The 16,054-nt window shown below is 41.4% G+C and overlaps 2 protein-coding genes across 2 annotated transcripts in view; one reads left to right on the top strand and one right to left on the bottom strand.

Annotated features, from left to right (window-relative positions):
• The window catches only part of igsf9bb (immunoglobulin superfamily, member 9Bb), a 133,358-nt gene that overhangs the window by 14,368 nt on the left and 102,936 nt on the right, over positions 1-16,054 (top strand).
• LOC117552929 lies at positions 3,527-5,887 on the bottom strand. The gene is made up of 3 exons (XM_034226637.1): positions 5,766-5,887; positions 5,419-5,512; positions 3,527-4,869 (listed from the first exon to the last, which is right to left on the bottom strand). The coding sequence occupies exons 1-3, from the start codon at positions 5,870-5,872 to the stop codon at positions 4,345-4,347; spliced, it is 726 nt and encodes a 241-aa protein (XP_034082528.1). The 5' UTR covers positions 5,873-5,887; the 3' UTR covers positions 3,527-4,344.

The following is a 16,054-nucleotide window of genomic DNA, read 5'->3' as shown; positions in this document are numbered from 1 at the left end:
TGTGGAAAACGAACCTGTTTGATAAATGCACGTTTTGTTCAGCCGGATAATATCCACATGTCTACCCTACTTTTATTATTTGCGAATCATAAATCTAATCGATAGATTTATGATTAGCATAAGTTCGTTCGTGATGGCTCATGTCAGTGATGACATCGTTGCGAAATGATTAACCGAGTCATTTTCAAGATTGAGTTAGAATGATAAACTGGAGTGGCAAAGGATCAGCTGAATGACCCGCCATCAAGTGCTTCATCCAAAAGGACAGGAGGATGGACTTTGTGTTTAAGTGAAGTGTCAGAGGCCCTAGGTACAAAACTCACGGCTCGCCACTGCCAAACACAGTTATGTGAAACTGTTGACATAATTCATTTATTTAAAGTAAATGTCTCAGTATTTTCAGTGTACATCTGTACTTTCAGTGGAGTTGTAAGAGAACTACGGCTGCCATGAAGGGGAACAGTTCATACCGGTTAATAATCTTGTGACAACACTTGTGTTACCGATTCAACCTGACATTTCATGTGCTTTCCAAGGTGCTACATGTGTTCCCGCTGTGACCGCTGCCGCCTCCACACAGCTTGTGGACTAACTGTAATGCTTCTGAAGTATAGTTGTTATTGCGACTCACAAAGAGCTTACGAAGAAGTAACCACTTATTGACACTTTTTGGTGTTACTGTACTGCAAATTGGCCATATGTTATTAACAATGACTAGCGACAGGACTGTAAACCCTTTGTGTCTCTGTTCGGTTTTGGTTTGGTTCCATTGTCAGCTTTTAAACCAACCCAGATGAACCATACTAATTTGCAAATGGACCAGATTTCCAGTGACCATTGATAACAGTTTTACGTTAAAGGTCTGCTGTTTGGCTGTTAACATTTGCTCATCTTGTGTCTCTGATATCTGAAGATCCAGAAATCCAGTTATTAAAATCCTTAATCTGGTAAAAAAAAAAAACTAGTTAAAAACCACCAATAACAATTCGGTCTCATGCTTAATTGATGATGCCGTCGTAGAGAGCAAATGACAAAACCTTGAAAAAAAACGACAGATTTTGTTAATATTCAACTCGACCCAATCTTACATAGCTTTAGACATTTTAATGCTGAAATGTTACATATTGACCTTTTTAAAACAAGCTGTATTCTTTGAAACAAACAGCTGTATGTGCAGTAGCTTTATCCCTGTGCACATTTCAGTATCCATGACTCTCAGATAGATCATCCTGCTAGCCTCTGCTTCCAATGTCTCAAGTAACAACTTAATTAGCCAACTGCTGACGTGAACTTGTTGTTATCTTTCCATCGAAAGGTCAGATCTTTACTGTACAGCTAAGGAACAATGCAGACACATGAGGCATCAATGGAAGGCTCTGACAGTTCACTGAAATAAAGTAAATATCACAGAGCAGCTTGTGTGTCTTCATATGTGATGGTTACAGGAAGATTGTAAAAAAAGGAATGACAAATGGTGAGCTTTCTGGAAAGAGGAAATCTGTCTGTGTTCAGAGCAGGGAGAGTTCACTGTGGACATGAAGTGAGGCGGGAATAGCTGTCATGTCTAAATAGAGACGTATTAGGGAGCTGGCATTTTATCTCCTCTCGCACCAGGTAAAATGTGCTTACTGTGGAGATTGGACAGCAGCATTTCACAAATACAGGATTTGTGTCCAACATATCCGTCATGAATCCTGCTGTTGAACATCTGCTTCAGTTGTAGTGTATGCACCTCTTCTCCTTCCTTAAAAAACTAGGCGTCTATTTATATTATTGTGAGTTAAACTGAAGGACTTAATCAAAATAAGACAGAGTAGAATATAATGATTTCCTTGTGGACGATTTCAATGTGTGGCCTTGTTATCCGGTGTGAGCCGATGCCATGACCCTGTCAGAACTATGACATAATGTTACTGACTAATAAGCAGCTGTACACATGTTGGCATCTCTAACAGCCAGAGGCTTATATGTGGTGGGTGGCTTCTGAGCTTCTTCCTTTCAAATTAGAATTTGACATTTCTTTAATGGCAAATACAAGTCAGGTCTGTGGAGACAGATGATGACTAATCGCAGAGATAGCATGCCATCATTTAATTCTACCATGTTATACTATAAAAAAGAGTTTTACTCGTGCAGTCCTCTGAGCCAGATCAGTAGACACAGTGTAGACTTCTTAGGATCAAACAGTATCTTTTAACTTTGTAATAGCAAGTAAACTTACTTTTGATAAGCTTTTATCATGCTAGGGATGGGTATCGAGAACCGGTACTAAGTCAATACCGGTACCTGATTGGACGGTATCGGTATACCGTTCAGGGTTGCCAACTCTCACGCATCTGGCGTGTGACACACGCTTTCACTCTCAATCTCACGCTCTCACGCTGCCCAAACTATTCTCACGCCAAAAACAAGATGAACCGGCGATCGTTTTTTAGTTGACAGCTGCTCAAGCTGTCGATCCGCTCCCGCCCCGCCCCCACCACTCTTAACAACGTTAACAGACAGCAGAGCAGTGGGAGCCGGTTGGTCAATCCCAGACCCGTATTGCGCATGCGCAGATCTGAGATCCAGTAGAAATGATAAAAAGTAAAAGTCTGCTGCTTATTGTTCTACTAGGCCAAAATAGAGTCAAAGAGTATATGAGAGTGAGAGTGCGTTAATTAATATATTTGGCAGTTTGGAGTAAGTCTGTAGATTTGTGTGTGTGTGTGTGCGTGTGTGTGTTTCATGTATAGGCCTCTCACGATAATTAATTTTGTTGGATACATTTTCCCGGAAATTATTGCAATAAACGATAATATTGTCGGCACCATTGTATGACCATTTTAGACCACCGACATAATGATAATATATAATAATAATTCAAGTACATCCTTTCAAACTGCTAGTCACATCCTCATGTAAATGGCAATTTATCGAGTTCATTTTTATTTATCGTACGATAAGTCAATTAATTGCTTATCGCGACAGGCCTATGCACACAATAAAACAGTGGAAACAAACATGTGACTTTCATTAGTGAAAGAAACTGTGTGCCCTTTATAGTCTGTGTCCAATATTGTGTATTCGTATATATTGTATACAGTGGCAGCTGGTGGCCTATTTTTGTGGTGGGGCTCCCCTCCACGGGGGGTTCGGGGGGTGACATTTTTCAGAAATGACCCCTTAAATTATGACTTCTGGTGATGTTGGGGGGGGAAGAAGACACATTGAGGCTTAAAAATATGAGAAGACTGATCAATACCTCCATAATCTTCAGTGTGGAAAATATTATTTATCAACCTGAACATCTACACTTTACCAGGAATTTGTATTCTCAGAACTGGTCTTTGTTTTTTTCTTTCTTAAAACTGTTCATGTTTTAAGAACCAACACCTCCACCAAGTGGATTTACAGTGAACTGCATGTGTTATGTAGATAATGTGTTTCTGGTCATTAATAGCATATTTTCAGTAGCATTAATTATAAATATTTAAGTGGTTGTGAATGAATGCAATTTAAAAAAAAAGAACCACAGCACAAAACGTAGAGCTTTACATTTGTATAAGACTTGTTTTTGTTTCTCTGAGGGTTATTTACAAACAGGCTTATTTACATATATCAATAACTCAGAAATGAAAAAGCTACATCATCTAGCACGAACAACCAGTTAGCATAATGATAATACATTTGTTATGTACAATGTAACTGGCAAGACTAGAGCAAGAAAGAACATAAAGAAGTTTGCAAAAGGTTTAAATAACTTCAAGTATCTGTCATCAGATTTCGTGGAGGTTTTAGTCCGATGGGAAGCAGATTTAAAGCGACACCGAAGATAAACCAAAAATGTGGTGGAGCTGCAAACCGTGTAGTGTTGCTGGGACAGGACAGGAGGAGCTATAACCGTTGGAAAATACATCACAGACAATGCAACAAACGTGGAGACAATAAATGCCCACTTATTAATAAACTTCTAACACAACCATGGGAAACCTCCTCTCTACATACATAAAGTGATATCCAGCTTATTGGCCTATAGCACCTTTTTTACTGCTTTGAATAACAAAAACAAAAGGAAACAATAAACAACTGTTCCTCTGGGGGAAATGAGTCGAACGCAACAGGTTTCCAAACTGTCCTCATGTTCCTGGACTTTGTGGTTGAACAACATTGAAAACATCTTTGGTATCCAAAAGTAACTTCACAACACAGGACTCTCTTGAAAAAGAGAGTTTTAATCTCTATGAGACCTATCCTGGTTAAATAAAAGGTAAAATAAAATAAACAACATTCTGCGGCCGTTTAATTGTCTCTCTAATAAAACGCATTTTATTTTTTAAGGGTTGGCCGTGTGTGTATGTGTCTTTATTTGTAGAGGAATTTTGCCCTTCTCTCCTTCTGAGTGGCAAACCTCTCAATGACTCTGGTGTTGAAGTCAAGAATGCTGCTAATTAGTTTTTTCTCAATTGACAGCATAACCAGAGCATTCAGGCGATCCTGTGTCATGCTGTTCCTCAAGAAAGTCTTGATCCTTTTCAGAGTGGAAAAGCACCTCTCTGCCTCAGCCGTAGCCATGGGTGTGGTTACAAGAACCTTCAGAAGACTGACAGTCTCTGTGAATGTCTCCTGCAGATTGTTGTCAACAAAGAACTGGAGCAGATTAACAGCACCACTGCAAGCCCTGAACTGGTCAGTGTCATAGACGAGGGACAGTTCCGTCTTGAGCTTTGCCTTTTCCAGTAGGTAGGCCTCCACAGTTGTTTTCAGCGCTGCTTCAGGGAATGTTTGGCTGTGTTGCTCGAACAGGTCTCCTTGCAGGAGGGTGGCGCTGATCAGGTGTTTGGTGAAGGAGAATCTCTCCTTTGTGTGACTCAGTATGGTATCACATACCTATGAAATAATGCACAATGAAAAAATCAAGACATAATAAATAACAGAATCACCTTTTCACATCTATCAGTCATAATGTCATTAGTGTTCCCTATACGATGTGTAACAAACAAAGAGCTTTCTTGTGAATGGAACCTATCAGAATAACAGGACATCTATCTGAGCGTCAACAGAACAATATTACTGTTTAAAATTAAGTCACTACAATATATACATTTAATGACTGTTTACACTTCATTCATTTATTGTTGGGCCCTTTCTGTCCCCTGTGGTTGCTTCTGGAGGCCTAAACCTTTTCTGATCTGTCTTGATCCCCTTTGAAATGTAGAGACTGTGGGACACTTTTTGCAGTTTAGGCCTTGTTAAGTGTATACAATTCAGAATGTAATAAGCAATAGGCCTTTTATATGGATATTTTAACTAGCCTACCTATTTATTGAATTTACAGAAAATGGGCTTTATTGTGAAATGTATCATTATTGTGATATGAAATTACCTATATTATTAAAGGAGCTTTTGGTCATAGAACACGTTCCTATTACTGCTTACCTCTCTAGCCAACCGCTGTTGCTCTTCATGTCCAAGTCCCCTCCGTTTTGTTGTGGGCGGCTGTTGTACAGATCCATCAGGAGGAATGGAGTCCCTGATCCAAACCACAAGTAACCATGTACAATTACTCATTGTGGGAAGAATTGACAAATTAGGTTTGACTATTTGAAATAGTAGTCAGAGATACACCTTATAAACGTTATATAATATATACATTTCCAGTTAGCCTGTTTAAGATATTTAAACAAGTATGTATGAGTTGGTCTATTGTGTTCAGCTAAATCACATTTAGGTTTCATAGATTTCCTATAATAAGCACATCTCAGCCATTGTAAATAATGATTTACCTGATTGTCTGTATGCTGCTGGTGAACCTCTTGATGAGTCCTTTGATGTAGACAGAGTCGATGTTCCTCTTCTGCAGTTGGCTAAACAGCATGTCTACATGTGGCATTATCTTGTGGAACAATGTCAGGAAAAAGCCAAAAACGTCATCTTCCATCATTCTCACAAAGCCCTCAGCTTCTCTCACTGTTATGGGATCAAAGTCACCTGAGTCTCTGATTGTCTTGAAACACTTCAGGATGTTCTCCTTCTGCTCATACACAGTGTTAACAGCACGACTGTGAAAGTTCCATCGTGTTGTGGAAGTGCCAGGAAGTCTGTGTGCCACCACTTGATCCAGGATCGCAGTTCTCTTAAAAGACCTGGAGAAAAATGCAGCAAATCCACCAAGGTCTGAAAAAAATGCACTTATTTTGGGGATGTGGGATGTTGCCTGCTGCATAATGAGGTTCAGCTGATGCGCATAGCAGTGGATGTAGTGCGCACTACTGTAAACATCCTTCACTTTCCGCTGAACTCCACCTTTAGCTCCCCTCATCACCGCTGCACCGTCATAGGCTTGGGCGATTAGTTTGCCCTGTTGTCCATCGGGGAGTATAGTGCCCAGCCTCTCCATCAGTGCGGTGGCAACTGTGTCAGCATTCGCATTTTGAAGGGGGATGAACTCAAAAAAACACTCCTGGACGTTGTTATGGGGATCGATGTTTGTTTGTTTGTAGCCTTTATTTAACCAGGTGAAAGCCCCTTGAGATCAAAATATCTCTTTTTCAAGGGTGACCTGCAGGACATTAGTTACACATGTAACATAAAAACAACAGAACAACAATAAGGATGACATACAACATAATGTACAGGGTACAGTTTACAAACTCTATTTACAGAGACAGGTACCATGAGTATCAAACAGCATGTCACCCAGCTGAGTTTTAAAATGATGCAGGGGAACCAAAGTGCTCAGTTTTAAACATGTTTGCAGACTGTTCCAATTTAGTGGAGCTGCACAACTAAAAGCTTTCTTCCCTAAGACAGTCCTAGCACTTGGCACATTTAATAAAACCACATCATGAGATCTCAGGCAATATGTACTTTCAATTCGTCGAGAGATCAGAGAGCAGATATAAAAAGGTAGTTTACCCAACATGGCTTTGTAGATGAACATGTACCAATGACTGAGCCTCCGTACAGTTAGTGAAGGCAGACCTGCCTTGGCATACAGGGTACAGTGATGAGTAAGTGCTTTACAGTTAGTAACAAATCTCAGGGCACTGTGATAGGCGGCATCTAACTTTTCCAGGCAATGGGCAGGTGCATTCATATAGATCAAATCACCATAGTCCAGCACAGGTAAAAAGGTCACAGTGACTAGCCTTTTCCTGGCTTCAAAAGAGAAACAGGACTTGTTTCTAAAAAAGAAACCTAGTCTAACCCTCAGCTTTTTAAGCAGATTAATGACCTGAAGTTTAAAAGTAAGACAACCATCAAGCCAGATACCTAGGTATTTATAACTGGTAACCACTTCAAGTACTTGTCCTTGCATAGTAACAATATCTACAACAGGCTCTGGTGTCTTTTTAGCTTTAGAAAAGAGCCTTACCTTGGTTTTCTCAACATTTAAAAGAAGCTTTAGTTCAGCGAGCTGAGTCTGAATAATGTTAAAAACAGCCTGTAATTTAACACCAGCCTCCTTAATGGAGGGACCTGCACAGTACATCACAGTATCATCTGCATAAAAATGTAAAGTAGCTTCATCCACATTTTCACCTAAACTATTGATGTAGATGGAGAATAAAAGTGGACCTAAAACAGAACCACCATTAGTAATGTTCAACCACTCAGAAGACAGCCCATCAAAGTGAACACATTGGGACCTTTCAGAGAGGTAGTTCACAAACCACCCTACTGCATGGCTGGACATGCCTATACTGGCTAGCCTCTGCTTTAAAATGTGATGATCGACGGTGTCAAACGCTTTTGAAAGGTCAATAAATAGAGCTGCACAACTCTGCTTATTATCCAAAATACTAGTAATGTCATTTACCACTTTCATTGTCGCAGTGATGGTGCTGTATCTCTTTCTGAATCCTGACTGATGTCTAGACAGGATATCATTTATACATAAAAACTCCTTTACTTGGTCACTCACAAGTCGTTCGAGCACCTTAGCCAGAACTGACAATTTGGAGATTGGCCTAAAGTTATTTAAAATAGTTGCCTCCCCTCCTTTTAGTAAAGGCAAGACATAAGCAGACTTCCATACTTTTGGAATTGTATTTGTGCTGAGGGAGAGGTTAAAAAGAGAAGTAAGAGGTGGAGCAATAAAATCTGCAGCTAACTTTAAAAAGAAAGGTTCTAAGTTATCCGGGCCAGCCCGTTTCCTAGGATCTAACTTGGATAATGCTTCATGAACAATACCAATAGTTAAAGGAGTAAAACTGAAAGGGTTTTCCAGACCACATTGTTCAGAGTCAAGGATTGGAGCGTTCACAGAAGCAGAAGTACAGTCAGTGACAGAATCAAACAGAGAGCCACAAGACACAAAATGCTTATTAAAGCAATTTAACATAGTAGCCCTGTCTGATATAATGCCAGATGCTGTGGTGAGGCACGGAGGTAGCTCATTTGGGATATCACCAGTGGAAATCGATTTTATGGCTTTCCAAAATTTCCTAGGATTATTCAGGTTTTCTGTGGTAACTGACAAATAGTACTTTGATTTAGCACTTTTTATTTGAGATGTGAAGCTATTTCTTAGCTGCCTAAAGCGTAGCCATTCTACCTCTGAGCCTGATTTCCTAGCCTTTGCCCAAGCATTATTTCTCTCATGAAGTAGACTGGATAGCTCAGCAGAAAACCAGGGATTGTTTCGTCCCTTCACTCTAAATTTACGCAGAGGTGCATCTCTATCTATAATTTTCATAAAACCAAGATAAAAATAAGACCATGCAGTTTCTACATCAGCACACAGATTGATTTTACCCCAATCAGAATCAAACAGATCATGTAAAAAACCCTGCTCCACAAAGTGTTTTTTGTCTCTCTTTGTGATGATACGTGGTTTAACCTTTTGGACCTTAGTGTCCCTAATTGTGGCTACAACACAGTGGTCACTCACATCATTAGCAAATACTCCCACAGATGAGTATTTATGTGGAACATTTGTTAAAATTAGATCAATTAAGGAGGATTTATTTGGGGACTTAATATTTGGGCGAGTAGGACTGTCTATAATCTGGGTAAAATGTAAAGAGGTACACAGGTTTTTAAAGTCCTCTGACACAGAAGTTAACCAGTCCCAGTTAAAATCACCAAGCAGCACTATTTCCTTGTAGGAAAGTTGTGATAACAGTTTTGTCAATGACGATAAAGAGTCCTTGACAGCCGAGGGGGCCCTGTAGCAGCCCACCACCATGACCTGTTGACCCTTTGTTACCTCAATATTCACGGCTAAAAACTCTAGCTGTTTACTAACCGATTTGGAAACCATATTAGTTACACAAAACTTATTTTTCACATAAATGGCAACGCCACCACCTTTTTTAGGCCGGTCAGTACGATATACACTGTAACCATTTATGTAAATGTCAGAGGCCAAAATGGATTTATCTAGCCACGTTTCTGATAATACAATGACATCAGCATCAGTCGAACTCGCCCAAATACGGACAAAATCTAATTTAGGTAACAGACTACGCACATTTAAATGAATTAAACCTAACCCCGATCTAGATATAAAATCAGCAGGAGTAGCTATTTGACTAATACTGCTAGGTGGACCTGGATTTGGCTGTACATTTCCTGATAGTAACAACAATAAAAATACCAAGCACCTTTTCCTCTTAATCAACACACATACATTGTCAGCTGTTCTAGAGTCACCAGCAAACTTCGCGAAAGTGAGATTAGAGTTTAAAAAACAATTCTGAAGGACCATCGTGGCAGGCATGTGAGAAAGACAAACATTTTCCGAAATGAATGTCCGCGACAGTGCAACCAGCAATTGTTTGTGCAACACCTCCGAAACTGTACAGGGGATGTCCACTGCGGGCGGCAGAACATACCCGAATCCAGTAGATTTTTCAGGATTACTAGCGATCTTCTCCTTGTCCAGCACAGCCAAAAAAAGGCACAGCAGAAACACGACATCTGCTTTAAAATCACCAGTAAACTCTGCGAAAGTGAGATTAGAGCTCAAGAAGCAGTCCTGAAGAACCATCATAGCAGGCAAGTGAGAAAGACAAACATTTGTCGAACTGAATGTCTGTGACAAGGCAACCAGTAATTGTCTGTGTAACACATCCGAACCTTTACAGGGGATGTCCACTGCGGGCGGTAGAACAGACCTGAATCCAGTCGACTTCTCAGGATAACGAGAGAACTTCTCATTGTCCAAAATAGCTAACAGGCATAGCAGAATCACGATATGGGCCATTTTCCCAGACCAGCACAGCATCCGGATAGGCGCGCAAGCAGGCCCGAAACGTGGAGGCGCTCCGGTCTCTTCGCGATATCCCCGGTGCAGAACCTCCTCAGTACAGCAGGATAGGCGAAGCAGGCCCAGCTCGAGGCGCTCCGGTCTCTCCGCGATATCCCCGTGGTAAAACGTCCTCGGCACTGTAGAGCACGACAGGTGGAGCAGGTGGATACAGGCCTCCGCTACAGCAGGTGTAAAGCAGGCCGCAGTCCGAACGCGAAGCCGCTCCGTCTCTCCGCGACTTCCCGGGGAAAAAACCTCCCCACAGCAGCACAGCAGCACAGCACAGGTGCACAGGTAAACCTCCTCTTTACGCCGACGGAGGTTGGCTTCTGATGAGCGAAGGCTGCGGGAATGGGTGTGGTGGAGGGGACTCTGGTTAACTTTTGGAGCAAACTGTTGTCTGTTGTTAGAATAGACTGTATATATAAAGCGTTGTCTCTTTAGCCTCAGTGACGTGACAGTGAACACTGAACGTGACATGTTGTAGCGTAGCACAATGACTAACTGGCAGTGGGTGGAAATATCAGTGGTCTCACCCGCCTGAATAGCTAAATAACTGGCATTTTTTACCTCCTCCATAATGTAATTTTTAGTAACTGCTAATATGCAGTCCAACAGTTCATTTTGCACCGTCTTTGAGGTGCCTTTGAAAACGGTAGCCGTTTTAAGGTGCTCCTCCAAGACGCTATCTAACAAGGCCAGCAGGTTAACTAAACCCCGAAAAACGCCGGGGTTGTCGGACGTGTCAGTCTCATCATGGCCACGCAAAGCCAGTTCAAAGCCCCCACAAAATTTCACACAATCAATAATCTTCGACAAGACGTGCCTGTTCTTGTCTACTTCTTCGTTGTGCTTCATAACTGAGATCTTGTACCCTTGATCTAGCTGCGCGGCTATGTTAGCTTTGCCTAGCATGGCTAGCTTAATGGTACATGTCATGTGTGCCTTCGTGCGCTCATGCTTTTTAATTCTTTCGGACAAATGTTTCATGTCATTTACCCCCTTCACAGTCCACGGGCACGACGTATCTGTCCCCGGCTGTTTGAATAGCAAGCATGGAAAACAGAAGACAGCATTTACCTTGTTGCATCCAGCTAGCCAAGCCTTTCTGCTGTACCAGCTACGTGTGAAACTTCGCGTATATGATTTGCTTTTCTCACGAGCATTCTGTGATATGCACAAATCGGGTTGGTCCGGTTTAAGTATGATTTTATCTCCCAAACTTCGCCTTTCAAAAGGATTGGAGAGTAGCTCTTGCACTGAATTGGGTGCGGGCCGTGGTCCGTCGACTCCACCTGCACACGAAGCCATTCTCATAGTTCTCATATATTCTCATACTGCGTCACCTTGGTCTAAAAAACAACTCACGTCAAGGCACATAAGCAACGTGGGCGCCAACGTCAGCGCCCTCGTGACCAAAATATTTGACGGCGCTGATTGGTTGAAATCATGTTTCGGCGGCACAGTTTACTATTGAGACTTTTGCAACGTGCTGGTTGCTGCTGTTTGTCTCGGGGGCTCCGCCCGGTAATGATAAACGAATGCCATGGGCAAGGCCAGGCAGGAAACATGTGACTGCCGCCACCATGATAGTCTTGTTAGTAAACAACACAAACACGCCCACAGCGCGTCTCCGCATGTGACACAGGAAGTATCTAAGTACATTTACTCAAGTACTGTACTTAAGTACAGTTCTCATCTCTGTTCGCCTGGCTGTTGACTATATAAAAAAAAACTAACGGAGTAACGCACCATGTAGTAACGGTAACTGAGTTATTGAATTAAAAAAGTAATGCGTTAGAGTACTAGTTACTGCCAACACTGCTTATCAGTACTTTAGACATCGTAACACAATTTTAAACGAGATTTTATTGTAGATTATACATTTTACTGATACCAATTGTATGATATTTACCTTGTTAATTAAAAATAAAAATATTAAATATATTTTTTTTTAAATATATATTTTTTAATTTTATATATTTTTTAATATATTTTTTTGTATGTGGGAAGAGGTGGGGCGGCGCCCCTATGGGCCGGCCGCCACTGATTGTATATATATCCTATATATATGCTAAGGTCTCGCTACTGACACGATAGCAGTCATTTAGTGCTCAAATGTGTAATCAAACCCATGATATCAAAATCTCACTCCAGCCAGGTACCCAAAGTTGGCAACCCTGCGTTAAGCCGCTGGACAAACGGTGCTGCTATCGGTATGTGTTACGTCTACTTCCTTAGTTTAACTTTAAACCATTCTGGTTGGTTGGGAACCCTCATCCCGTGTGATGTATCCGGTTTGAGACCCCTCTGATTGGCCACTGTAAATGCCATTCGTCATCTCTCTCATTAGCGCTCTTATTATTGTTGTGAGACTCCCGCAGGCATGATTGAAAAGTTTATTAACAGCTTGTATATACATAGCGGACAGAGCGAAGTGATCGAAGGTCTGGGTGCACTTTAAAAAATGTAGTGGCGATAGTGCAAGGTGCAATCTATGTACTCAATTAGTTGCCTGTAAAGGGGGTGACACATGCAACTTAATGAAGCATTTGCAAACGAGACACTCATTGAATCTAAAACGGTGCAGCGTATTTGACAGCCTAAACAATGTGGCTGCTAGCGATACTGCTAGGGCTAATAGTGCTAGCGGGCTTCAGCCGCGCCGTGTGTAAATCTTACCTGAGCGAAGGCTAGCAGGCAGGTTAGCTGCTGCGCACGGGTAATATGTTTTGTTTACCAGAGTGAATTCTTGTAGGCACATCGCCTTGTCTTTTTTTTAGTTTATTAACACTGACAGTGTATTAATGTGAGCTCCTACACCTATAATAATTTGGCCTTTAATTGAATGCTTTATAAACCAGTTAAACTTACAGATGTCATTGTGAATTGGAAAACTGCATTTAAATGTTGTTAAAGGTCAACGTTTCAATGTATGGTTCAGCAATTGTTGGTCGTTTACTAGGAATTGACATATTTTAAGCTTAAATACTTTGTTCTATGTTTAAACCTTCAGACACATTTTGACGTGTTTCAGTTCAGCACATCATTTATTTTGTGATGATTTAAAAGTACAATCCAGAATAATATACATACTCGCCTTTATCGTTTTGCCATCTTAGCCTTTTTACCAATTTCTTCATATCACAGTTTTGCATGATGTCACTGTAGGACAATGTTTTAAGGATCTCTTGTCGAGCAAGGTTGTCAGTTTGAAATGTCTGGATGAAGATGTAACTGATTTACAAATGTTAAAAATGTTTTTAAAAAATGCCTCTTTTCATCCTCTGTCTGAGGGAAAACCCCAAAAAGCATGATAGGGTGAGCCAGGCCCCTTTAAGTTATTTTATTTATTTTTAATAATAATAATACATTTATTTTGGGGGGCGCCTTTCATAACACCCAAGGACACCTTACAGGGCATAGGGGCAATATAGGGAACAATTAAAACAGTGGATTTAGTGAAGTATCAGCCGGGGTAAGACAAGACAAACAACAGGAAATTGACTACAAAAGGACACAGGGTACAGATTATAAAGAAAATGCCAGTTTGAACAGGTGGGTTTTGAGTTGAGATTGTTGTTATGGAATCAGACTGTCGGATGTGTAGTGGCAGGGAGTTCCAGCGTCTGGGAGCCGAGCAGCTGAAAGCTCGAGCAGCAATGGTTTTGAGGCGATAGCTTGGGACGGTGAGAAGTCCTACGGACGAAGAGCGGAGGGTGCGGGAGGGGGTGTACTCCTGAAGGAGGTCGGTGATGTAAATGGGGGCAAGGTTATGGAGAGCTTTGTATATGAGTAGAATGTTTTTGTAGTCAATACGGTAGCGTACAGGAAGCCAGTGTAGCTGAGTGAGAATGGGGGTGATGTGGTCGGATGAGTTGGTGCGGGTGATGATCCGGGCAGCAGAGTTCTGGATTATTTGCAGTCTATTGAGGAGCTTGATGGGAAGGCCAGTCAGAAGTGCATTGCAGTAATCAATCCGGGATGTGACGAATGAGTGGACCAGAATTTCAGTGCTGGGTTGGGACAGAGATGAGCGGAGTCTGGAGATGTTCCGAAGATGAAAGAAGGCGGTGCGGGTGATGTTTTTGATGTGTGGTGCGAATGAGAGGGAGCCGTCCAGAATGACAACGAGGCTTTTCACTTGGGCAGCGAATGGTATGGGGAAGCCGTCAATGATGATGTTTGGTGCTGGGGTATTATGTGAATTGGTGAGGGTGGATTTGGAGCCGATGAGCAAGGCCTCAGTTTTGCTACGGTTAAGCTTCAGGAGGTTCCTGCTCATCCAGCTCCTGATGTCCTCAAGGCAGGTGGTGAGGGAGGTTGGGGTCAGGGCAGTGGTGGGTTTGGAGGAAATGTAGACCTGTGTGTTGTCGGCGAAGCAGTGAAAATTAACCTCATGGTGACGGAGGATTTTTCCCAGGGGGAGGAGATATATGATGAATAGGAGTTGACCCAGTACTGACCCCTGGGGGACACCCAGTGAAATAGCACTTTCTTGTGACTTGTGATTACCAGAGATGGGGTCGTTACTAAAAAAAAAGCAATATATTACATATTACTTTTTAAAAAAGTAATATATTACACTACTTCGTTACTCTCTAGATAAAGTAACTCGTTACTTTACTCGCAGGGCCGGCCCGCCCCTCCCTACAGGCAGATCACGCAGACTGCGGCGCACCTACAGTGTAAGCGCGCCACAGTTTTGCCTCTGCGAGACTCCACTTGCACCCCCAATTACTATTGCATTAAGGAAGACATAACACAAGTCTTTATTTGTATATGCTCTAAAATAGGCTACCAGCTATACCACAACAAGCTAACAGTCTGTGAAACGTCAAGACACTAATGAATGAAACCAGTTCAAGACGCATTATTCTTATCATTCTTTATGAGCGCATAACGGTAAGGTATCTAATTACTTATTTATTTAGTATTCCATAACTTAGTAACAGAGATGGTCAAACTAAAGTGGTAGAGACATGGCAGAATTCCTACAATGAAGCGGGGCATTGAACTGTTCACCCGTGAGAGGGCGATCAACAAAAGAGAGCGAGCGGCCCCGTTGAGGGAGTTTACAGATGAAAAGACTCAGCCATGTTTATGCAGCACTGCACGTGGAGATGTGGTCTCGCAAATCACGCAGATTACATAGGCCTACATGTATATAAACCGATATAAACCTGCGGCGGAAACCCCTCTTGTCTGTCAGTGAGTGTGATTATTTTATAAAAGTAACGAAGTAATGCGTGTCGGGGCAATGTTAGTAACTGTAGTGTGATTACTGAATTATAAAACGCGTTACACTTCTCTGTTACCGACAGAAGTAATATTATTACACCCAACTCTGGTGATTACAGAGTTGTACAAACTGTTTGTCAGTGAGGTATGATGAGAACCAGGAGAGTGCACATTTTTCCAGTGTGTTTTGTCTGCTTCTGAAAAGCTAATGTATAAGTTATACAGTTATTTCTGCAAGAAAATTACAATAAAATGACTGTTTAATCTTCACATCTTGTATTGATGTCTATAATTTTGAGCACCAAATTATTGAAAAGTATCGATAAGAGTATCGATAAAATCTATGCCTCACATATTCACAACATAGATACAATGTACTGAATGCTTGTGTATGTGTTTGCATAGGTTCAATACAGATAAAGCATAATTCTGACCTTTTGTGTTTTCCTCCGTTTCTCATTCGTCGGTGGCGTCTTTGGCTTTAATCCAAAAATAACTTCAGCAAGCTACACAAAGCTGATATTTACACTTTATCGGATGTAATTTAAAACTGTATTTTCTATGGTTTTACAAGAA

Source organism: Gymnodraco acuticeps, unplaced genomic scaffold (assembly GCF_902827175.1).
Source record: "Gymnodraco acuticeps unplaced genomic scaffold, fGymAcu1.1, whole genome shotgun sequence".
In the NCBI taxonomy this organism is placed as follows: domain Eukaryota; kingdom Metazoa; phylum Chordata; class Actinopteri; order Perciformes; family Bathydraconidae; genus Gymnodraco; species Gymnodraco acuticeps.
This window is presented reverse-complemented; position numbering and strand designations above follow the sequence as displayed.

Excerpts from the sequence above, each read along its gene's own strand:
- LOC117552929 (XM_034226637.1), bottom strand. The coding sequence starts at position 5,872 with ATGCCACATGTAGACATGCTGTTTAGCCAACTGCAGAAGAGGAACATC. Across the intron at positions 5,513-5,765 it reads AGCAGCATACAGACAATCAG|GGACTCCATTCCTCCTGATG; the intron begins GTAAATCATTAT and ends GGTTTGGATCAG. Across the intron at positions 4,870-5,418 it reads AACAGCGGTTGGCTAGAGAG|GTATGTGATACCATACTGAG; the intron begins GTAAGCAGTAAT and ends ATTATTTCATAG.